At 41.8% G+C, this 23790-nt stretch overlaps 2 protein-coding genes across 2 annotated transcripts; both read right to left on the bottom strand.

Moving 5' to 3' along the window:
• Positions 1 to 333: 333 nt before the first annotated feature.
• On the bottom strand, positions 334 to 23493 carry LOC122200086 (olfactory receptor 51I2-like). The gene is made up of 2 exons (XM_042905504.1): positions 23371 to 23493; positions 334 to 1309 (listed from the first exon to the last, which is right to left on the bottom strand). The coding sequence occupies exon 2, from the start codon at positions 1279 to 1281 to the stop codon at positions 334 to 336; it is 948 nt and encodes a 315-aa protein (XP_042761438.1). The 5' UTR covers positions 1282 to 1309; positions 23371 to 23493.
• Positions 10698 to 11736, bottom strand: LOC122200087 (olfactory receptor 51I1). The gene has a single exon (XM_042905506.1). It carries the CDS (start codon positions 11734 to 11736, stop codon positions 10792 to 10794), a length of 945 nt encoding a protein of 314 aa, XP_042761440.1. The 3' UTR covers positions 10698 to 10791.
• Positions 23494 to 23790: the final 297 nt, after the last annotated feature.

A 23790-nucleotide genomic window follows, 5' to 3' on the forward strand; every position in this document is an offset into this window, starting at 1 on the left:
ATTAGGTCTCAAGTCTTTACTGTTATCTTGCTAGTTATCAGGCTTTTTGCTGGGACTTTTGAGGGGAAATGGAAAAATGAAATTCACTATCTCTGCCTTCACACTGATTACATCTGACGTGCATGTACACACATGCAGAGACCCACACATGTTGACAAGTTGTGAAATAAAAAGGACTAGGGAGAACACCTGTGATCCAAGGTCAAGCCTGTGACAATGCTTAGAATCCCTCATTCCTATTCCTCCACTAAATGTCTGCTGTACAGCCTGGCCCACAGCAGAAACACCATCAGTTTATAGATGGACCCAAAGTCTCTGCCCTATTGGAGGGATTCAGAGCAATTTCCTCTTGCAGGAGAACAAGGTGAAAATCCCCTGTCGGATTGGCTTGGTCTTGACACTGTAGATGATGGGGTTGAGCACAGGAGGCACAAAGAGGTAGAGGCTAGACATGAGTGTGTGGACCAGGGGTGAGGCATGCTTGGCAGCACGATGCATCACAGACACACCAATCATGGGCACGTAGTACATGAGCACTGCGCAGATATGTGACACACACGTGTTGAGGGCCTTCCGCCGTCCCTCCCCAGAAGCAATGCCCAGCACCGTGTAAAGAATCAGCACATAAGAGACAATGATAAGCAGTGAGTCCAGCCCAAAAGTGGCCAGGACAATGGCCAAACCCAGGATGCTACTGAGCTTCGTATTAGCACAAGGCAGCTGGATCAGGTCTGAGTGGAGGCAGTAGGAATGGGAGAGTACATTGGTGTGGCAATAGGGCAGTTGTTTCAAAAGGACTGGAAGTGGGGCCATGAGCGTCACACTCTTCAGTGTGATGCCCAGACCCATGCAAATGATACGTGGCAGGGTTAGGATGGCTGTATATCGCAGTGGATTGTAGATGGCTATAAAGCGGTCATAACTCATGGCCAACAGGACCCCTGATTCCATGCAGGAGAAAGTGTGGATGAAGAACATCTGAGCCAGGCAGCCATCCAGGTCAATCTGGCGGGCATCAAACCAAAGAATACCCATGACAGTGGGCAGTGTAGACACAGAAACACCCACCTCTGTCACAGCCAACATGGAGAGAAACAAGTACATGGGCTCGTGAAGGGCAGGGTCTGCCTGCACTGCTGCCATGATTAGGTTGTTACCCACAATGGCCACAATATACACAGTGAAGAAAGGAATGGAAAGCCAGCCATGTTGGGCCTCCAATCCTGGGATGCCAGTCAGGAAGACGGATAGGTCAAGACTTCCATTGCTTTCAGCTCCCATGTCACCAACAGCAGAGATAAGCCTTCACCTACATTTGAAAAAAAAATGAAATTAACTTCCTCCTGAAGGTCTTCTGCCTTCACAGTCTACTGCAAAGGCTGAAGGAAGGATATGGAAGGAAGTGGGGGAAATTGAAAACATCTACATCATTCCGGGTAAAAACATAACAGACATTCCTCTCACCTCCTATTCCCCTGACCTCTAGAATCCTTAAATTTTACATGTAAAAGAGATATTTGAGGCTGGCTGATCTTATGAGAGACAGAATAGCTTAAAAATTAAGAGCAAAATACTAGAATAAATCAAGCCTGTCAAAATCCATACTCAGACAGTTACTAGATGTGTGATATGGACAGCTTATCTATATTCTGATCCGAAGGGTTTTTTTTTTTACTTGTTTGGTTTTTGTTTTTTACTTGTCAAGTGGAAATATTAATAATACTTTTATTTGTGTATAAGAAATAAATGGGAAAATTAAGATCATATGTTCAGTGTTTTAGAGCTCTATATGTGGATTCTATCACACCTCAGTTGGAAGCCCAGTTAAAGCTCAGTTTACTCTCAGTGTGACCTTGAACAGATAACTTAACCTTCCCAAGTTTCAGTGTGTCCATTTGTAAATTAGGGATAAAAATATATTTGCCTCATGTGGTTGTTGGTGAACACAATATTGTATGGCATATAAAACGCTGAATAAATATAAACTCTTTTACTCTTAGGGAGACAATAAGACCCAGAGAGGAAGATTAAGTCGTATACCAAAAGCCTGAATCAGTATCCACAGAACGTAAGTTATGGCTTAGATATGCAGGGTCTCCTGGTAGTGATGTTTCCATTTCCCTATGGAGATGAGAGAGAGTAAACCTCAGGATCTAGGATGGAGTCATTAGAAAGAATTGCATTTCAGCTCTGCCAGTGTAGATCTGAGAAAACAAGGACACCAAGGATAACGGAGGACAGTGCTAACCTCCATGTGTCCCCACTCTGCTCAGGGAAAAAAATGTTTTGAATGAAAATGAGACAGGGGTTTTACAAAACTGATAAAGGGAGAAATACGAATAAAAGTGGAAAATGATATGGACATCCCAACTGAGAATTCTATGAATACACAAATGACTTCTAAATTTAAAAACAAGAGTTCAGAGTGAGAAGATGTATTGGCTTCAAAATAGCAGACCTGATCTGGAATCCATGGAGAGATCAAAGACACAGAGATAAAGGACTCCATTAGTTGCAAGAGATCAGAAAGAATTAGTTAAACCCCAATCAGAAGGTGAAAATAAGGTGCCTGGGTGGCTCAGTCAGTTAAGTGTCCAACTCTTGATGTCAACTCAGGTCACAATCTCACGACTAGTCGTACGATAGAGCCCTGAGTCAGGCTCCATGCTAGGTGTGGATCCTGCTTAAGATTCATTCCCGGGGCACCTAGGTGGCTCAGTCAGTTAAGTGTCAGACTTCAGCTCAGGTCATGATCTCACAGTTTGTGAGTTCAAGCCCTGCATCAGGCTCTGTGTCAGCACAGAGCCTGGAGCTAGCTTCTGATTGTGTCTCTGTTTCTGTCTCTGTCTCTTTCTCTCTCTCTGCCCCTCCACTGCTCATGTTCTGTCTCTCTCTCCACAATAAAATAAACATTTAAAACAATCAAAAAAAAAATATTCATTCTCTCTCTCTCTCCCCCCTCTGCCCTTCCCCCTCTCACACTCCCACTAAAAAAAAGTTTTAGAAAAAAGGTAAAAATAATATGTGATATGATATAAGGTACCAGGTGCACCACAATTAAAATAACAACTGAGATAACATAACTTAAATTTGTAAAACAATTTTTTTTTAATTTTCTTTAAATGTTTATTTTTGAGAGAGGGAGAGAGAGAGAGACAGACAGTTCAAGCAGGGAGGCAGCAGAGAGAGAGGGAGACACAGAATCTGAACAGAAGAATTCTGAACACAGAATCCAGGCTCCAAGCTGTTAACACAGAGCCCGAGGTGGGACTCGAACTCCTGAACCGTGAGATCATGACCTGAGCTGAAGTCAAACACTTAACCCACTGAGACACCCAGGCGCCCCTGTAAAACAAATTTTAAAAGATGAAGTAGGAAGGTGCAATCACAACTGGGATACAAACTGAATTCTCCCCAGTGATCAGTTCACTTATTCACACAAGCGACACGGAGGTGTGATTCACAGATTCTTGACCAATTCTTTACCCTGTGGTTACCTCCTGGATGTGACATGGTCCATATTTATCTAATGAGTTTAATGGAAATGCTCCACTGGAATGGACACACAGTCAGGACAATATGCAGCTAAGAGAATGCAAGAAGCTATGACCATGGAGAGACACAAGGTGACAGTGAGAAGGGCCCCAGAGCTGCCTCCTCATACTCTCTTCACTCTGGAGCCCTCTCTTTATGCACCAGCCCTGCTGAAATCCCAAGCACTCTATTTCCCAAGCTTCCCTCAAGAGTAACAACTTCTGTGACAGGTGATACACTGACTTGTGTTTTTATCCATTTGCATCCCTTGGCCCTACCTTGTAGATCAGTGGTTCTCAATCTTGGCTACACATTAGAATCACCTAGGAAACGTAAAAAATCCCAGTGCTCACATAACACCCCAAACCAATTAAATTAGAATCTTTGGATGCAGTATCCAGTTATCAATATGTTTTAAAGCTTCCAAAACGAACCCAACATTGAGAACCACTCCAGACCCGTTTTCTGATACTCCTACAGTGACAGTTTATTAGACAAAATTGTAACTTTCAAGGACTCCCCAAGTTAGCTTTTTTATTTAAGACCGCCTTCCTACCCCACTCCTGACCTGTAACTTAAACAATTCCTTGTGCCTCATTGTCTGCTAGATTTTTCAACATCCTGGAGCTCCTCTAAATAAACCTGGGTGTGCTCATAATGCTCTGTGGGGATCTCCAAGGTGATGCCCACAGATGTAACCCAGGTTGGGGCTAGTGTTGCATATCACTCCCATGAAGGTGCACCTAAAGACAGAGCATTTGATGCCTGTGTCTAATCATCTCACCTGTGGGTCTCCCCTGCCCCTGATAAAACCTCATCTTTGGCAGGAAGTAACAGTGAAGCCATGGAAGCACGAGCCACGATCCATGGTGTGGAGCGGGAACACGCAAGCTGGAGAATGGGAAGGGCAGTACCCAGGAGAGCACAGTTCCAGGAAATTGACTCATGTGATAAATTGGATCATAGAAATGATAACCAGGGTGGGAATAAAGAGATGATAAGCAGAGAGGCCACTTTCCCATTCCAAGCTGCCCCATGTTAGTCCCGTAACAATCATGTTAATTAAACCAGTAAGAGGTTAATCTGGTTCTTCCAACTGTAAGTCCTGCGGTCTTTCCTATGAAGTCCAGCAGCAGCTTCTGAAACTGAAGCCACATAAGTGAGAAGAATGGGGAGATGCTGGAGAACTCGGTCTTCTTCATTTCCACGGGCAGTGCAAAGGACACGATGGCAGACACACACTCTTTCCTGACTCCTACACAGACTGGGGGCCAAGAGAAATTGAACAGGAGTTAAGTGACCTTCTAAAGGTCCACTGATTCCATTGCCAACTGATTCCATTGCCTCTCAGAAGTCCACTGATTCCATTGCCAACTTACAGTCTCTCTAGAACCTGAAACCAGAGTCCAACCTTGCACCCACTCAGAGAGTCCCCTCCATGGCATCTTTATCAAACTATCACCCACACTCAGCTTGAACATTCCCAGTGATGGCAAGCTCACTGTACCTAAAGCCACTATCCTGGTTAGATGCACTGACTTACAAAGTCTTACTTTGGGCTTAAAGGTTCTTCCTCCACATCATATATAATTGCTGCAGACACAGAGACACAACAGTCTTTTTCAGATTTCACCTGAATATTGTTCTTCATGGTATCTGCTAATTTCTTGAAAACTACATCTCAACTTGCAAACATAGTTAGACTGTGAACTCCACCAAAATAAAGAGGAGTATTGACTTTTTTCATGTTGTGTAATTAGACCCCTAATACTAGCACAGGGTCAAGCACATAACAGATGATTAATAAATACTGTAACCGGATAGATAAATAAATAATTGAATAGATACATTGTATCTGAATATGCCAAACATAATATTCTGTAACCTTCCCTTGTTCAGATTATCTTAAATTATTTTTGCTGTTCAAAGTAGCTGATTTTTCATTTCTTCACCATATATCACCCTGTCCGGGTGACTCACAGATCATCAGTCTAATATGAATCAACGGTGCAATATGTAGCTTATAAAAACTTCATGGGTTTTAGTCTTTGCTAAAACAAGTATTTTATTCAAAGATAATACGTCCTAACATGCACACATACAATTCTATACTTTATCCCCACTGCTTACATCGTCCTTATTTTCTTTGATAATGTTCTTAAGTCCCACTAGTAGTCAGACTGAAAACTTCAATTTTATCTGAAGCTTTTCCTAACACTTTTTAAGCAGAAATAATAATTTTATCACCTGTGACTTTAAAATAACTGTACAGACTTTTCCCATTTTGCTAGAATTACATTCATGCCTCTGTCCTCCCTGTCCTGAGCTCTTTTACAGTCAGACCTGTGCTTAGTTCAATCTTGTCTTCCTAACACTTTACAGAATTCTAACACAAAGACATGCTTAAGAAATCATGAATTTATAACAAATAAAAGCATGACCATACTGCTTGGGACCATAACGGAAGTACATTCAGCTCTGGGCTCCACACTGCAGATGGGAGGTAAACCAACTGGGACACACTCAAAGGCAAGGGGATCAAGTCATTGAAACAGCATGGAAGGAGTCAGTGGTGCTTTGAGAAGAGGAGATAGAGAGGAGGTAGGGATGTGTGGGGGTGGGTGTAAGGGGTGATGAGCAATAAACAGAGATCACAGGCAGTCAGTCTGGGGCCCAGGTAAGGAGGATTTTTCTAAGAGTCAAAGCTGCACAATAGGGATAATAAACTTCTGGTCAGTGGAGACGTTCACGCAAAGACTGAATAATCCTTGATGGGAATATTAGAGGGGCAATTCCAGCATCTGCTGAATTAGGATTAAAGGCTCTTTCACCTGCCTTTCCGCCCTCACACTTATGTCCAGACTGCCAAGGTCTCTCTTATTCCATGACACTGAGAATATCATGGCTGCAGATCTCTGTGGGACCCAACAGAGATCAGAGATCATGGCGCCCCCTGCCAGGTGATCGCGTGTCTTTCTCTAAACCAGTCTCCAGCAGCCTTATCTGAAAGTGTGTGGGAGGACACGGGGGCATTTGAATAAATATTACTCTATGTTTGGGAAACCTACCTGAAAATAAGATCTGGGGACTTTTTTTCCTAGTAAACCTCTCCTTCACTGGCCAAACAAACTGTAGTGAATACACAGCACGCATGTGCCTTAACAGAGACTCACTCAAAGATACAGAGACATGAGAGAGACCAAGAGAACCTCAGGGGCACAAATGGAATTGCAGACAGAACATTCTTGCGCACATACCTAGGAGATGCAAATAGACTCAGATTCACCTGAGAGAGCTTTGTGAAGTAGCTTTTGGATTGATTGAGGGTAGGCCAGAGCTCACAATGGCACCGGAATGAGCCTCAGGCAGGCACTGGCCAAGAGAGTAGGTGGACTCTATGTCCCTGAGAGTCCCCAGAGCCCAGGGCCTTGGGGTCCACGTTGTGCCCGAGGGTGATGCTGAACTGGTTATGGGGAAAGGAGGGAGATGAGATCTCGCCTTGGGGACAGAAGGAAAAGAAAAAACACATCCTCTAGAGATGCTGCCCTGTCTCCACACAGAAAATAAAATCCCAACTCCTTCCCTATGTTGAAGAGGATGGAGATAAATTTCTACAAGCTCCATGGCAACATCCCCTCTGCCCTCAAGTGTCCAATTTCAAAACTGGAACTCTGCACCCTTAATCCAGCATCTACCTCCTCATATTCTGGGCTTAAAACCTATATCTGAGGCATAACCTAAAGTTTAGACCCCAGTGGGCAAACTCTAGGACTCAGAGATCAAGAGAAGAGAGCTTGGAGCCCAGAGTTTCACCAATAGGGGATATAACCAAGCTTCCTTCATCCACTTATGACGACTGTTCCCTACTCAATTTTCACTCCTATCCCTACTACTCAACCTCTCACCAAGCTCCAAAAGATGAAGGTCTCTTCCAGGAGAGACGTCCCAAGATACTGAAAGACCATGGGGTACAAAGTCACAGAGATGTAGGTTTGAGTCAAAGGTCTACCATCTACCAGACTTTATATCTCAAGAAACTAGCATTTCTTCAACTTAGAACCTAATTCATAAGGAGGATAGTAACCATATATAGGGGTAGACATTCAAATGAAAAGAAGAAAGTGACATTTTTTAATGTGATTGTACCACACATGATAATTATCCTTATTATAAATTCTAGTGGACTCCCCAATTTCAGATCCCTCTAATAAATTCTTTCCCCCAGATACCTAGACTTCCCATTAAGTATTTCAGTTGACCTCTTCCTTATTTCAGTTTCAGGTAGGGTGTAAGTGTATTTTGGGGAGAAATAGCAGAAGAGCTCTCTCCCCTTTCTTAATCAAAGGGTGGGATGCATGGGGAAAGCAAAGAGAACATGGATATAGAGTAAATTTCCCCTTCCCCATATGGAACTTTGAACTATCTCATAGAGGCAGTTTAAGAGCAATCTCTGCTTTCCCATTGCTGTAGAATTGTTTGCATTAGGTTAATGACTTGGGAACCTGGAGATGGAATTCAGAAGAACACAGATGACAATTTTGTGAATAAGGTCACAGAATTATGGGGGAAAAAGAGACCTAAAAATGCCTCAGAATAGGCATTAGTCTCTGGTGAGAAGGGGCCAGGATTTCAAAAGTCATAGAGCAAAGTAACTGTAGCTATGTCATTAGGGACAACATGATGCGGAACAGGCATCAGATCAGATCCAATTCATTCATTTATTTAATTAGTCACTTGGTTGTTCATTTATTTACCATGTATTGGGTGTACCAAACACTGCTAGGTGTAGGATTTTAGGTTTGACTGCCATTATCTCTCTTTTTTGACTTTTCAGAAGCCCTTTTAAGAATCAGTTTCTGCCTCCATTTAATGACAAGAAAAGTAAAGAGAAACCCTATGTACTTGTTCAGAGTGGTAATACTAAACATAACACCTGTACAAATCCCAACAAAAGGGACTTATAAATTAGAAGTGTTAAAAGTCATCTCTGGGGAAATTATGAAACATTTTCCCCCACAAAGCTTAAAGAGAAGAATCAATTTGCCCTGTAAAATAGAAGTGAGATTTTCCAGAGCAGATTGAAGCAAAGATAGGCACAATGCAGGTAGGTGTTTGGTGTAGAAGAATATAACCACGTTAAGCAGATGTCTTCTAAAAAAGGAAATACTTGCTTCAGAAAAAAAGTTCATAGACTTTTTAGAAAAGAGAGAGAAACCTCAGAAGATGTGCTGGTCAGGGGACTTATATGCATTGAAATCCCAATGACACAGAACTGTTGCAAGGTCCCACATCCCACTGTGACAACCAGCTGATTTTTGCCTCCCAGGTTCTAACTGCCTAATGGGCAACCTTAAAATTGGAGCTTGCCTGAATTTTGGATTCCAGGTAGGTTGTGATGGCATGGGGGATAAGAAGGGAATCGCACGATGGAACAGTGGCCTCAGAGTGACTGTGGAATGGCTGGTGATTGTTCATCAAATCCTTCTGTGAAGCTATTTCAGTGTTCCCACTTCGTGGAGATAAAAGTCTCTAAGTCGGCATTTCCCGTCACCACCTGCACCATATGCCTAGTTGTCCTGCACTCAGTCTCCCCAAGCTTTATTTATTTTTGTAAATGTTTATTTATTTATTTTGACAGAGAGAGATAGAGCATGGGCGGGGTAGGGGCAGAAAGAGCAGGAGACAGAGAATCCCAAGCTGACTCCATGCTGTCAGTGCACAGCCCAATGCAAGGCTTGATCCCACGAACTGTGAGATCATGGCCCGAGCCAAAATTAAGAGTCAGAAACTCAATGGACTGAGACATCCAGGCACCCTGCCCCAGCATGATCTGACTAGGCGGTCTCTCAAGATCATGTTTCCCAAGCTTCTCAGTGTGAAACTTCCCCTTCATCTAAACAAAGCTGTTTGGAATTCTCCTAAATATTCTAGACCAATATTCTAGGTTAAAGCTTCTCTCAACCTTTGACATATATCAGAATTACCCAGAGGGCTTATTAAAAACACAGATTGCTAGGGGGGCCTGGGCGGCTCAGTCGGTTGAGCGTCCAATTTTGGCTCAGGTCATGATCTCATGGTTTGTGGGTTCAAGCCCCGCATCAGGCTCTGTGCTGACAGCTCAGAGCCTGCAGCCTGCTTCAAATTCTGTGTCTCCTCTCTCTGCCCCTCCCATGTTCATGCTTTGTCTCTCTCTGTCTCTCAATAATAAATAAACATTAAGAATAAAAAATTTAAAAAAAAAACAACAACACAGATTGCTAGACCTCACCCCCCAGAGTTTCTGGTTCAGGAGATCTGAGGAAAGTCCTGAGAATTTGTACACTTAACAAGTTCCCAATCATGGCTGATGATGCTGGTGTGGGAATCACACTTTGAGAAACACTTGTCCAGACTCTTATACTTTGTGGGTCTCACCATTTTTGTTACATATCAGATAGGCATTACCTGAAAGATGTCTGAAAGAGTAGTGCTGTGCTTCTCAAGCTTTAGTCACCGAACAGACTGTATTTAGTCTTATTAAATACAATTTGAATCCAGTAGGTCTTGTGTGAGGAGAAGAGTCTGTTTCTCCTAACAAGCTACCAGGTACACCAGTGTGGTTGTTGTCCATTGGGCCACACTTGGAACAGTAAGGTTCTAGCCTTCTTTTGCTTCAATATTTCTTCTCAAGCAGTTATTCATGCTATTTTTGCTAAGATCATTATCTTCTTTTTTCCTGCCACCCTGTACCAAGTACCTTAACCTTACCTCTCATCTTTCACAAACTACTTGACACACACACACACACACACACACACACACACACACACTTAACTTGACCTCCACAAACCAAACAGGTCCTCTTTCTCACATGAAGCACCAAGCCTTTACAGAATTTTGTCTCCAATGTTTATTATTTCCCCCACTCTAGGTGGTAGTAGAATTATTTGTGTTCAGCCTATTTCCTCTGTAAAACTTCCATTGTTTCCATATGTCAAACATTTTTCAGGGCATCTGTTACTCTTTTATATGCTTTTTCCTTGATATGTCTATCTCTTACTTAACAGTTCACCTCGTTCACCATCATAACATTCTTAGTGACTGGCACTAGCTTTTTCACATGGTGAATGATCAGTACATATTTAGGTCATTTTATTGAGTCAGCTGTTCTTTTATTCGTTCTGTATTCACAACTATCAAGGTCCTGGTTCCCCTCCTGTGTCTCAGCATTCCTCAAGCTGGCAAACAAGTCCAAGTCCTTTCTCTCAGTAGCCTTCCTCAGCTCTGGGATTTATAGAGGACTTTGAGGATCCCTCTGCGTATCTCCTTTGTCTTCACACTGTAGATGATGGGGTTGAGCATGGGGGGTACAAACAGGTAGACATTGGACATCATGACATGAACAACAGGTGGGGCACTCTTCCAGAAGCGGTGGATCATGGAGACAGTAATTATGGGCACATAGAAAGCCAGCACTGCACAGATGTGTGACATGCAGGTGTTGAATGCCTTGAGCCGCTGCTCCTGAGATGCGATGGCCAGCACAGCTCTGAGGATCAATGCATAAGAAAGCAGGATGAACGCTGAGTCTACACCATAGGTGAAAATGACCACAAAAAGCCCATAGATGTTGTTAACATGGGTGTCTCCACACGCCACTCTCATGAGATCTGGATGGAGGCAGTATGAGTGATGCAGAACTTTGCCCTTGCAGAAGGGCAGCCGTTTTACCAAAAAGGGGAAAGGGAAAAGAGTGATGAAACTCTTGGTGAGGATGCCCAGGCCCATAGCCAGGATGCGGCTGTTGGTGAGCACAGTGGCATAGCGCAGTGGGTCACAAATAGCCACAAAACGATCAAAGTTCATGGCCAGCAGTATGCCTGATTCCATGAAAGAGAAAGTGTGGATGAAGAACATCTGGACCAAGCAGGCATCGAAGCCAACATGGCGGTGGTTGAAGCAGAAGGTAGCAAGCACAGTGGGAAGTGTAGACAAGGACACTCCCAGATCGTTGAGAGAGAGCATAGAGAGGAAGCAGTACATGGGCTGGTGCAGAGCAGGCTCCTGAGCCACCAGAGTGAGGATGCTGAGGCTGCCTATGATGGAAATCAGGTAGAGGATGCAGAAAACCAGGGCAACCCAGGCGTGGCCTCTCTGCATCCCAGGAATGCCTGTGAGCTGGAGTGTGGCTGGCTGGAAGGGGGTACCATTGACACCCAACATGGCAGGCAGGTGGGAGAATGCAGATGGGGTATAAGCCCCTGAGGATGTATTGGGGGGGTTCTTCACTTTCTTTCAGGCATTCTGTCTCCAACACAAAAGGTTAGAGATTGAAAGAGTTTATCTATGTTCCTGCTTCTCCCATCAGACTATGAGCTCTTTGAAGACAGTAACTGGGTTCTAATAATTTCTGTATCATCAGGGCCCAGCACCCTGTCTGAGCCATAGTAGGAACTCCATGAAGGTGTGATGATCAGGTGAGGGCCCATGACGTGGCAAAGCAACAGGGTAGGAGACAACTGGAATGATGCTCCCTAATCTTCCCCTTAAAGTGCATCATGCCTTCGCATCCCCGGTCTCACCCCAGAAGCCATATTCTGGAAATTTGGGACAAACAGAAATTAAGACAAACGGGGGAAAAGAAACACCACCATGTCTTTGGGAGCCCTGTGGTCAATGGTGCAGATGAAGCCTCTACTGTTGTACACGTATAGCTACAATAAGCTGTCCTCGGACTTCTCCTCGTGCTCACAATCCCATGGCACACCCTGAATGTGTCATCACCAGAAACGGTTCCACCTCTGAAATCTTAAATTCCATTTTTTTCATTATTACCATAGACTTCCAGCTTCCACCTCACCTACCTTCTCATGCCCATGTACTTGCTCTCAGAGTCTCAATAAGTCTTCCATATGATTCTGTTCTATTCGTCTATGAGCCTCTCCTCACTTTTTCTCTGACCTACTCACACTAGGAGTGGTATCTTCATCTTCTCTATGCTTGTCTTTCATGTTCACAGAGGAAACCCTAACCTTTGATAAATTCTATAACCAAACTTCCGGGTGTACAGCTGGATAAAACCAAAGAAGCAAGTGTTTGATTGGAAAAAAGACAGACAGACAAACTGATTTTACCACTACCTAAATTTTAAGCTCAACATCTTTATTTATTCTTACCCTCTTGGTATTCCAAGAAAGAGATGTCTCGCCTTCTCTGAGGATAAGGCCCTCCACTTTCAGGATTCCATGCCTTGCTATCTCTTTCAGAGACCACTTCCAATAGTGTATTGAACTGTATCTTCAGCCTCTCCATTTCTGTCTCTTTCCTTTCAGGCAATAAGCATGTGCAAGACCAGCCCATCATGAAGCCATAACCTTTACTCTCTAGCTGTCATTCTATTACCCTCATTAACTCTTAGTCAAACTTCCTGGAACACTGTCTCTCTGGATGCCACGGAAAGGGGGCTTGTTCGTGTCTGCTTTTCCAGTTCCGTTCTGAGATCCTGAGAATCAGGGTTTCAACCTTATTAACCATACCTTCTATCACCGTTCAATTCACTGTATGTGGCTTCCACCCTTCCCTCTCCCAAATAAAGTGAATTTCTCTCTGCTCACCAGCGAACTCTTTGTTGCTTCATCTATTTGAGCTCTCTACCAAAGTTAACATTGTTGGCAACTCAGTTTTCCTCCTACCTCGGCATCTTTTTCTGTAGCATCTTTACTGGCTCCTCTTTCTTTGTCTTTCTCTTCAAGCCATTACAACTCTAGGAAGAGTAAACATTAGTCAGAATGGTGCAGATTGAGAAACCATACCATAAAGGGCTTCTTCTCCGCCTTTATCTAAAATATCTCTGTAACTGTATTTCCACGGTACTTGATATCTTAAAATTAAAGCTCCATTCTGTAGAGAATAGGATAGTGGTTGCCAGGGGCTGAGGGGTGGGGTGGTGAGGGAAATGGGGTGATGTTAGTCAATAGGTATAAGCTTCCAGCTCTAAGATGAATATATTCTGTGGATCTAATTGCAGCTTGGTGACTCTAACTCATACTGCTTTAATATAGACTTGAAACTTGTCAAAAGAGTGTGTCTTAAATGTTATCAACTCACACACAAACAAAATAGAAATTACACAAGAGAACAGAGGTGTGAACAAATCTTATTGTGGTGATCATTTTGCAATATAGATGTGTAGCAAATCATCGCCTCATAGGTCCTAAACTGACACATGTTATATGTCAATATCACAATAAAACTGGAAAAATCTAGGCTGAAGCCAAAGGACTTTGAACCCCAGAGTCTGGGAGGAAAAGAGACTGAATCTACCAGGAAGAAAATGGGAAAACTGGAGAAAAGATAAGGCTACTCCAAGGAACAAATCAAAGCACACCTGGTAGAGGGTCCAAAATATCACTATGACTAGGGTAATAAAATAACCAAAGTGACAACAACAGAGAACAAGTAACAATCTCCAAAAAAACACCTCCTGAAGGGCCAGGCCCTGGACAGTGTATGACCCCCCCCCTTTAATATAGCAGTGTTCACAGGTGCAGAGAACACAAGAAATTTTAAAACGCATAAGGGATGGAAAACTAGCCAAAATGATAAAACAGAAGAATTCTCCTCAAAAGATATTCCAGGAAGTAGTGACAGCTAACACATTGATCAAAATCGACTTAAGCAATACAACTGAACAAGAATTTAGAATAATTGTTATAAAATTAATGGCTGGGCTTGAAAAAAAGCATAGAGGACAGCAGAGAATCTATTGCTACAGACATCAAAGGACTAAATAATAGTCATGAGGAGCTAAAAAATGCTATAAATGAGGTGCAAAATAAAATGGAGGTGGCCACAAGGAAGATTGGAGAGGCAGAGGGGAGATTAGGTGAATTAGAAGATAAAATTATGGAAAAAAGGAAGCTTAGACAAAAAGAGATTTAAAAAATCCAGGAGTACGAGGGGAGAATTAAGGAACTAAGTGATGCAATCAAACAGAACAATATCTGTATCATAGGAATTCCAAAAGAAGAAGAGAGAGAAAAGGGCTGAAGGTGTACTTGAACAAATCATAACTGAGAACTTCCCGATCTGGGGAAGGAAACAGGCACTGAAATCCAAGAGGCACAGGGAACTCCCTTCAGACAAAACTTGAATCGATCTTCTGCATGACATATCAGTGAAACTGGCAAAATATAAGGATAAAGAGAAAATTCTGAAAGCCCCTAGGGATAAATGGGCCTTAACATACAAAGGTAGACACATAAGGGTAGTAGCAGACCTATCTACTGAAACTTGGCAGGCGAGAGAGGAATGGCAGGAAATCTTCAATGTGATGAGCAGGAAAAATATGCAACCAAGAATCCTTTATCCAGCAAGTCTGTCATGCAGAAAAGGAGAGATAAAGGTTTTCCCAAACAAACAAAAACTGAAGGAATTCATCACCACTAAGCCAGCCCTTAAGGGGGATTCTGTGAGTGAAGTGTTGCAAGGACCACAAAGTACCAGAAACAGCACTGCAAACATGAAACGTACAGATAACACAATGACTCTAAACCCATATCTTTCAATAACATTGAATGTAAATGGACTAAATGCTCCAATCAAAAGACACAGGATATCAGAATGGATAAAAAAACAAGACCCATCTATTTGCTATCTACAAGAGACTCATTTTAGACCTGAGGACACCTTCAGATTGAAAGTGAGGGGATGGAGAACTAACTATCAAGCTACTGGAAGTCAAAAGAAAGCTGGAGTAGCCATACTCAGATCAGACAAATTAGACTTTAAATTAAAGGCTGTAACAAGAGATGAAGAAAGGCATTATATAATAATTACAGGGTCTATCCATCAGGAAGAGCTAACAGTTATAAAAGTCTATGCACCTATATCAGAAGCCTGCAAATATATAAAACAATTAACCACAAACATAAGCAACCTTATTGATAAGAATGTGGTAATTTCAGGGGACATTAATACCCCACTAACAATGCATAGATCATCTAGACACAGGATCAATAAAGAAACAAGGGCCCTGAATGATACACTGGACCAGATGGACTAGACATATATATTTAGAACTCTATATCCTAAAGCAGCAGAATATACTTTCTTCTCGAGTGCACATGAAACATTTTCCAGATAGATCACATACTGGGTCACAAAACAGCCCTTAATAAATATAAAAAAGTTGAGATTATACCATGCACACTTTTAGATCACAATGCTGTGAAACTTGAAATCAACAACAGGAAAAAGTCTGGAAAACCTCCAAAAGCATGGAGGTTAAAGAACACCCTACTAAAGAATGAATGGGTCAACCAGACAATTAGAGAAGTAATTTAAAAATATATGGAAACAAATGAAAATGAAAATACAACAATCCAAATGCTTTGCAATGCAGCAAAGGCAGTCCTGAGAAGAAAATACATTGCAATCCAAGCCTATATCAAGAAACAAGAAAAATCCCAAATGCAAAATCTAACAGCACACTTAAAGAAACTAGAAGCAGAATAGCAAAGACACCCCAAACCCAGAAGAAGAAGAGAAATAATAAAATCAGAGCAGAAATAAACAATATGAAATCCAAAAAAACTGTAGAGCAGATCAATGAAACCAAGAGTTGGTTTTTTGAAAAAGTACACAAAATTGATAAACTTCTAGCCAGTCTTCTCAAATAGAGAAAATCATGAATGAAAATGGAATTATTACAACCAATCCCTCACAAATACAAGCAATTATCAGCGAATACCATGAAACATTATATGCCAACAAACTGGACAACCTGGAAGAAATGGGACAAATTCCTAAGCACTCACACACTTCCAAAACTCAAACAGGAAGAAACAGAAAACTTGAACAGACCCATAATCAGTGCAAACATTAAATCAGTTATCAAAACTCTCCCAACAAATAAGAGTCCTGGTCCAGAAGGCTTCCCTGGGGAATTCTACCAGACATTTAAAACAGAGATAATACCTATCCTTTTCAAGCTGTTCCAAAAAATAGAAAGGGAAGGAAAACTTCCAGACTCATTCTATGAAGCCAGCATTACTTTGATTCCCAAACAAGACAGAGACCCAGCAAAAAAAGAGAACTACAGGCCAATATCCCTGATGAATATGGATGCAAAAATTCTCAACAAGGTACTAGCAAATAGAATTCAACAGCATATAGAAAGAAATACTCACCATGATCAAGTGGGATTCATTCCTGGACTGCAGGGCTGGTTCAACATTCACAGATCAATCAATGTGATACATCACATTAATGAAAGATAAGAACCATCTGATCCTGTCAATTGATGCAGAAAAAGCATTTGACAAAATTCAACCTCCTTTCTTAATAAAAAACCCTCGAGAAAGTCGGGAAATAAGGAACATACTTAAACATCACAGAAGCCATTTATGAAAAGCCCACAGCTAATATCATCCTCAATGGGGAAAAACTGAGAGCCTTCCCCCTGAGATAAGGAACACAACAGGGATGTCCACTCTCACTACTGTTGTTTAACATAGTGTTGGAAGTTCTAGCATCAGCAGACAACAAAAGGAAATGAAAAGCATCAAAATTGGCAAAGATGAAGTCAAGCTTTCACTTTTGCAGATGACATGATACTATACATGGAAAATCCGGTAGACTCCACCAAAAGTCTGCTAGAACTGATACATGAATTCAGCAAAGTCACAGGATGCAAAAATAATGTACAGAAATCAGTTGCATTCTTATACACTAATAATGAAGCAACAGAAAGACACATAAAGAAACTGATCCCACTCACAATTGCACCAAGAAGCATAAAATACCTAGGAATCAACCTAACCAAAGATGTAAAAGATCTGTATGTTGAAAACTATACAAAGCTTATGAAGGAAATTGAAGAAGATACAAAGAAATGGAAAAACATTCCATGCTCATGGATTGGAAGAATAAATATTGTTAAAATGTCGATACCACCCAAAGCAATCTACACATTCAATGCAATCCCAATCAAAATTGCACCACCATTCTTCTTGAAGCTAGAACAAGCAATCCTAAGATTTTTATGGAACCACTAAAGACCCTGAATAACCAAAGTAAATTGAAGAAGAAGGCCAAAGCGGGAGGCATCACAATGCCAGAGTTTAGCCTCTACTATGAAGCTGTAATCATCAAGACAGCATGGTATTGGCACAAAAACAGACACACAGACCAATGGAATAGAATAGAGAACCCAGAACTGTACCCACAAATGTATGGCCAACTAATCTTTGACAAAGCAGGAAAGAATATCCAATGGAAAAAAGACAATCTCTTTCACAAATGGTGCTGGGAGAACTGGACAGCAACATGCAGAAGAATGAAACTAGACCACTTTCTTACACCATTCACAAAAATAAACTCAAAACGGATGAAGGACCTGAATATGAGACAGGGAACCATCAAAACCCTAGAGGAGAAAGCAGGAAAAAAACCTCTTTGACCTCAGCTGTAGCAATTTCTTACTCGACACATCTGCAAAGGCAAGGGAATTAAAAGCAAAAATGAACTATTGGGACTTCATCAAGATAAGAAATTTTCTGCACAGCAAAGGAAACAATCAACAAAACTAAAAGGCAACCGATGGAATGGGGAAAGATATTTGCAAGTGACATATCAGATAAAGGGCTAGTATCCAAAATCTATATAGAACTCACCAAACTCCACACCCAAAAAACAAATAATCCAGTGAAGAAATGGGCAGAAGACATGAATAGACACTTTTCTAAGGATGACCAAAAGACACATGAAAAGACACTCAATGTCACTCCTCATCAGGGAAATACAAATCACAACCACAATGAGATACCATCTCACACCAGTCAGAGTGGCTAAAATGAACAAATTAGGAGACTATAGATTCTGGAGAAGATGTGGAGAAACAGGAACCCTCTTGCACTGTTTGTGGGAATGCACACTGGTCTAGCTGCTCTGGAAAACAGTGTGGAGGTTCCTCAAAAAATTAAAAATATAACTACCCTATGGCCCAGCAATAGCACTTCTAGGAATTACCCAAGGGATACAGGAGTGCTGATGCATAGGGGTACTTGTACCCCAATGTTTATAGCAGCACTTTCAACAATAGCCAAATTATGGAGAGAGCCTAAACGTCCATCAACTGACGAATGGATAAAGAAGATGTGGTTTATATATACAATGGAATACTACTTGGCATTGAGAAAGAATGAAATCTGGCCATTTGTAGCAACGTGGATGGAACTGGAGGGTATTATGCTAAGGGAAATAAGTCAGGCAGAGAAAGACAGATGCCATATGCTTTCACTCATATGTGGATCCTGAGAAACTTAACAGAGAACCATGGGGGAAGGGATGGGGGGAAAAAGTTACAGAGAGGGAGGGAGGCAAACCATAAGAGACTTAAATACTGAGAACAAACTGAGGGTTGATGGGGGGTGGGAGAGGGGAAAGTGGGTGATGGGCAATCAGGAGGGCACCTGTTGGGATGAGCACTGGGTGTTGTATGGGAAAACAATCTGACAATAAATTATACTTAATATAAAAAAAGTTTTAAAAACCTGGAAAAATCTATATTAACAATTTAAAAATAAAACAAAGTTCCACTTTTGAATTTAAGCTAATGACTCCCTCATTTGCTTCTAACAACTCCTTTTTCTTTTGAAATTCTAGAGTTTCCATCTTTTTTTTCTAGTCCTCTTAGTAAATATAGTGAAATTACATGGTGCCTAGAAACTGGACAACACCCAGGTATTAGCAAAAATCCTGAAAGTATGGGGGCCATGAGAAGGAATTTGTCTACTCCTTTGTTTTCTTTCCTCCAAATCAGAATCCAAAGGAACCCTTTCACTGGTAGGATTTCTTTTCCCTACTCCCCCTGCAGACCTCTCTCTTTTCCTTACCCAGGTTTAAAGGCCACGTCTCTAAGAAGTCTTCATAAATCCAGCCTATCCAGATTTTTTCTTTAGCATCTTCACTTCAAGATTACTTCCACATACTGAAGAAATGGAAAGACTCTTCAGAGCACCAGCAGATACTAAGGTGTCTCTCACAAGAGAGATATAGCCCACTGTCCTTGAATCCAGGTATGCAAATTTAGGTAAACCAAAAGGGCATATTTCATCCATGCTCCAGACTTTCCTCAGTCTAGAAAGCAACTCTTAAAATGTGTACCCCAAAGAAAACATGCTCTGCCACCACATAACGAACATTTGTCATTGTTTGGGCCATAAAGGTGTCAGGTAAAGATTCCTAAATGTGACTAATCTAGAAAGAAAAGCCAGGAAGATAGAGACAGACACAAGGTGGTACTCTTGCACAGGATGTGGATGAGCATGAACACACACATGGTCACACAAAAGTACCATTAAATATACATGCTTACACTCCTACACACACTAAGGCACTCAGATATTCATAAGGACTGTCTCAGGCATCACACAGACAGAAACTATAATGCACTCTTTTAGTCATACATAACACAATCACAACCACAGACTTTAGGTAGATGCAGAGCTGCTCACTGACATTATACAATATGCGTGAAATATTCTCTCATATTTATACCCCCTCAGAACACAGACTTGCAAGCATGCACGCACATGCACATACACACACGTGCCACAAATAACATCAGTACGTCAGTAATAACAGACTCACATCAGTACATCAGTAATAACAGACCCACAGTAATATCTCTACCAATTACATTCCCATGACATAGTCAATACTAAAATCCCAGCTAAGCCTGAATACTACATGGTTGAATGACTTCAATTCATTTGGTTCTGGGATTTTTTTCTCCAGCTGCACACCAAAAAGGTAGGTATATGAGACAATAATTCAAATTTCAGGCCAATGAAAGTATGGACAAAATCTAGATCTCATGCATCTAGAGCTCCTTAGCCTTAAAGGTATATGGTTTGGTATCAGGGTTTTGGTTCAGATGGGACCTGGCATCAGAAGCTGTGATCCTTGACTTTGCAGGCCAACAAATTTGGCTCAGGTCTGCAGGGGAAATATGAGGATCGGAGTCTGTCTGAGGTTGCAGTAAGAGTGTTAAAGCTTGGGACAACTTCCAGATAAGGAGCCCACATAGGCAATCTAAAGGAAGGACACTCACTGGGTGGCAGATGATTCTTTTCCCTGTAGCTGGATGTGCTGGCCTATGAGTCCAGCTGGCAAAGCAGCATCAACTCACTCTCCTGTGACTCATAAATTTACGACTACCCTAGAATCCCAAAGCTCGTTTGTTTGTGGTAGGAGGAGGAGAAAGCAGAAACAATGGAGAAGGTGGTATCCATGAGTAGTGAGCCGGGCCATATGAGAATTGCTCCCAGGAGAATCCCATTCTTGGACTCATCATCCCTGATGTCATCATCCATATCCATTACTATATTAATTAACCTTTCCTTGATCAGGGGATGCAAACATATGTATGCAAAACATACATAGTCATAGACACTCTGAGACTCCCACAGACACAACCCTAGACACATTTAGCCATTTCTTTACCAACATTCGTACTGCCTATTTCTGATCCATACACAAACAGAAAAACACAAATACACTCAACTGCCCAATGCTTTAATCACCAGTCACATATCTTGACACATCAAACACACACGCAACCTCTGTTTTCTTACACTGATTGTACAGGCTCATGTAGATTATAGACAAAATCTTAGAAATCGCTGAAGGCTCATATAAATGCTTGACAAAACAAGCAAATATATTCCCATGATCACATATCCAAAAGTATACACTTCAAACATATCCACATTCTCATTAAGAGATCAGCAAAAAAAAAAAAAAAGAAAGAAAAAGAAAAAGGAAAAGAAAAAGAAAAACAGAGAGAGAGAGATCAGCAAAATATCCACTGACTTCAGACTATCACCACATCTATTCACAGATTCACATATGGAGTTTAAATGCACTGCATATTTTTTGTACAAATGCATGTCAGCACTTACAAACATACTTGTGTAAGCATTCCTTTACTCCAACACCGTATGGAGCCTAAAAATTATGAATTTCATTCAATTCAACTAAAACCAACATAAAAATTAAAAACCACATTTTTGAGCATTATTCTCCTCCAGGTATTATCTCAAAACTGATGTTATGCAGAGCAACAGTGCCTATTCTTGCAAAGAAGATAAATACTGGAAAAGTGATCCATTCAATAGCGCAGACAAATATGCCTCAGGCACTCCCTAGAAATATGTCATAAACAGATTTCACAAGAAGATCAATGCATTTGTCAAAAATGTATCTAACGTAGGATCTGTGCGTTATGTGCTTGAACAAAATCAAAGAACTACATAAAATATTAAACTTCAATTAATGATCTGAACTCTGAAATATTTAGGGTGAAGTGAGATGCATCAGTAAGACAAATGGACTGATGGATGATAGTGGGATGGATACGCCCGTAGATATATGATAAAGCAAGCAGAATAAAATATCAATGATCTGTGACAGGTAGACTGATGTTCACTGTAAAATTATTTCAAGTTGTCCGTGTTTGAAATTTTACATGATAAAATGATGGGGATTTTTGTTAAGTACTTGGGCAGGAGCCCACTCCAACTTGAGATCTCCAGCACACCCACCCTCCTTAGAAATCATACAGCAGGGGGCACCGGGGTAGCCCCACACCTCAGCACCAGGCCTGACACACCCACCCAATTCCTGATCACTGGGAGGGACTGAAAGTTCAATCAGAGCCAAGAGTCAACCTAGCCCACCTCTGGCCCACCTGACCATTGCCCCCCACCCAGCTGGGGCCGAGAAAGCAGTTGGAAGCCAGGCATCCTGCACTGGAGAACAAAGGTGCCCAAAGCGGAGGGTGTGATAAAATGAGGCCTCTTCAAGGAACTGATGGCTCAACACAGCTCTCCCTCCCCAGTCCCACCCACTAGCTTTGACTCTGTCCCTGCCCCCCTGGATGGAGAGAGGAGAGGAAGGTGGGAATGGGGGAAACTGAGGCAAAGGGTGTTTACCTGATGGTGATAATATAAATAATAAAATTAAAAAACAAGTGGAGCCAGACATAGACCATTCTCCTGAAAGCACACACCAGGTTTAAAACTGCAATGAAGATGCAACTTTCTATGGAAACCAATTTGACAATAAATTTCATAATTAAAAAAAAAAAAGAAAAGAAAATGCAACTTACTGCAAAATGATTTCAAGTCCTCACTGAAACCAACCCTGGTCATCTTTTGTATAAACTCGGTACTCATATGTGTTACGGGATAAATTTATCTATTTGGATAACTGCCGTCTTTCGTATGGCTAAAGACACGAATCAAATTTTTCAGCCACGGCTTGTTTTGTCCCAAGGTCAGCCACTTATGTTTAATAAAGGCACACTCCAGCCATCCTCCATCTCTGTGCCCCATCCTAGAGGCATCCGGTTCCTTCCCCAGACTGTTCTCTGCAGTGGAGGCTGCAGAACCAGGCAGAGCCAGCTGTAACACAGTGGGATCGCTGCTTTCATGGTCGAAATAAATAATGCAGTAAAGAGAGAGTCGTGAATTCTACTTGAACAGGGAAGGTTTTCAGAAGTTTGGCTGGTTTCATTGTGTGCCAATCTTGCAGTAGTTACCAGAGAAATCTGGCTATCTGGCTTTGAGAGAAAAGATCTTAATGTACAGAATTTCCACTCCTCAGAACGCTACAAATTCAACTACCTTCCTCTTCCAGGCATGACAAAGTGTTGCTGGCTATGACGCCGGAAGTCCATGAGAGATCACGGATCTTACGGTGTTAGTGGTACCATCACACCGCAGTGAATGAATCAACTATGCTTCTATGGTACTGAGGATACGCATGTTTACCCTCAGATCCACCACTCACCCTTCTGCAGCTCTTCCCCCCATCACAGGGGACCAGTCATAACCTGAATATCCCAGACTTCGGAGGGAGATAGGCTCAGGTGTAGGGAGTACCGGCAGACAGGGGGCACGTCACTCACTCCACTCTCCCGCCTTGAAGCAGAGTCGCCCAGCTGGGTCTGCATGTCTGCTCCAGCTTCTACCGGGCAAGGTCACCTTGGCTGCAACTCCAGAACCACCACCTCTGACTCCCCAGCCTGGGGATTGCTGTGGCTCCTGCTGTTGCAAATCTCTAGGTTGTATTCTTCTGCTGGTCAGTTTCTCAGCTCTTTTGAAATGTGTGTAAACAATTCCCAGGGTTCTGCTCATTGTTATATTGTACTGGTTATTATGTTAATGTTTTTGTGTTTCAAGCCCACCTTTTATATTATTCTTTGTAATA

This window comes from Panthera leo, chromosome D1 (assembly GCF_018350215.1).
Source record: "Panthera leo isolate Ple1 chromosome D1, P.leo_Ple1_pat1.1, whole genome shotgun sequence".
Classification (NCBI taxonomy): domain Eukaryota; kingdom Metazoa; phylum Chordata; class Mammalia; order Carnivora; family Felidae; genus Panthera; species Panthera leo.

What these genes read in the sequence shown, in the direction of transcription:
- LOC122200086 (XM_042905504.1), bottom strand. Translation starts at nt 1,281, where the DNA reads ATGGGAGCTGAAAGCAATGGAAGTCTTGACCTATCCGTCTTCCTGACT.
- LOC122200087 (XM_042905506.1), bottom strand. Translation starts at nt 11,736, where the DNA reads ATGTTGGGTGTCAATGGTACCCCCTTCCAGCCAGCCACACTCCAGCTC.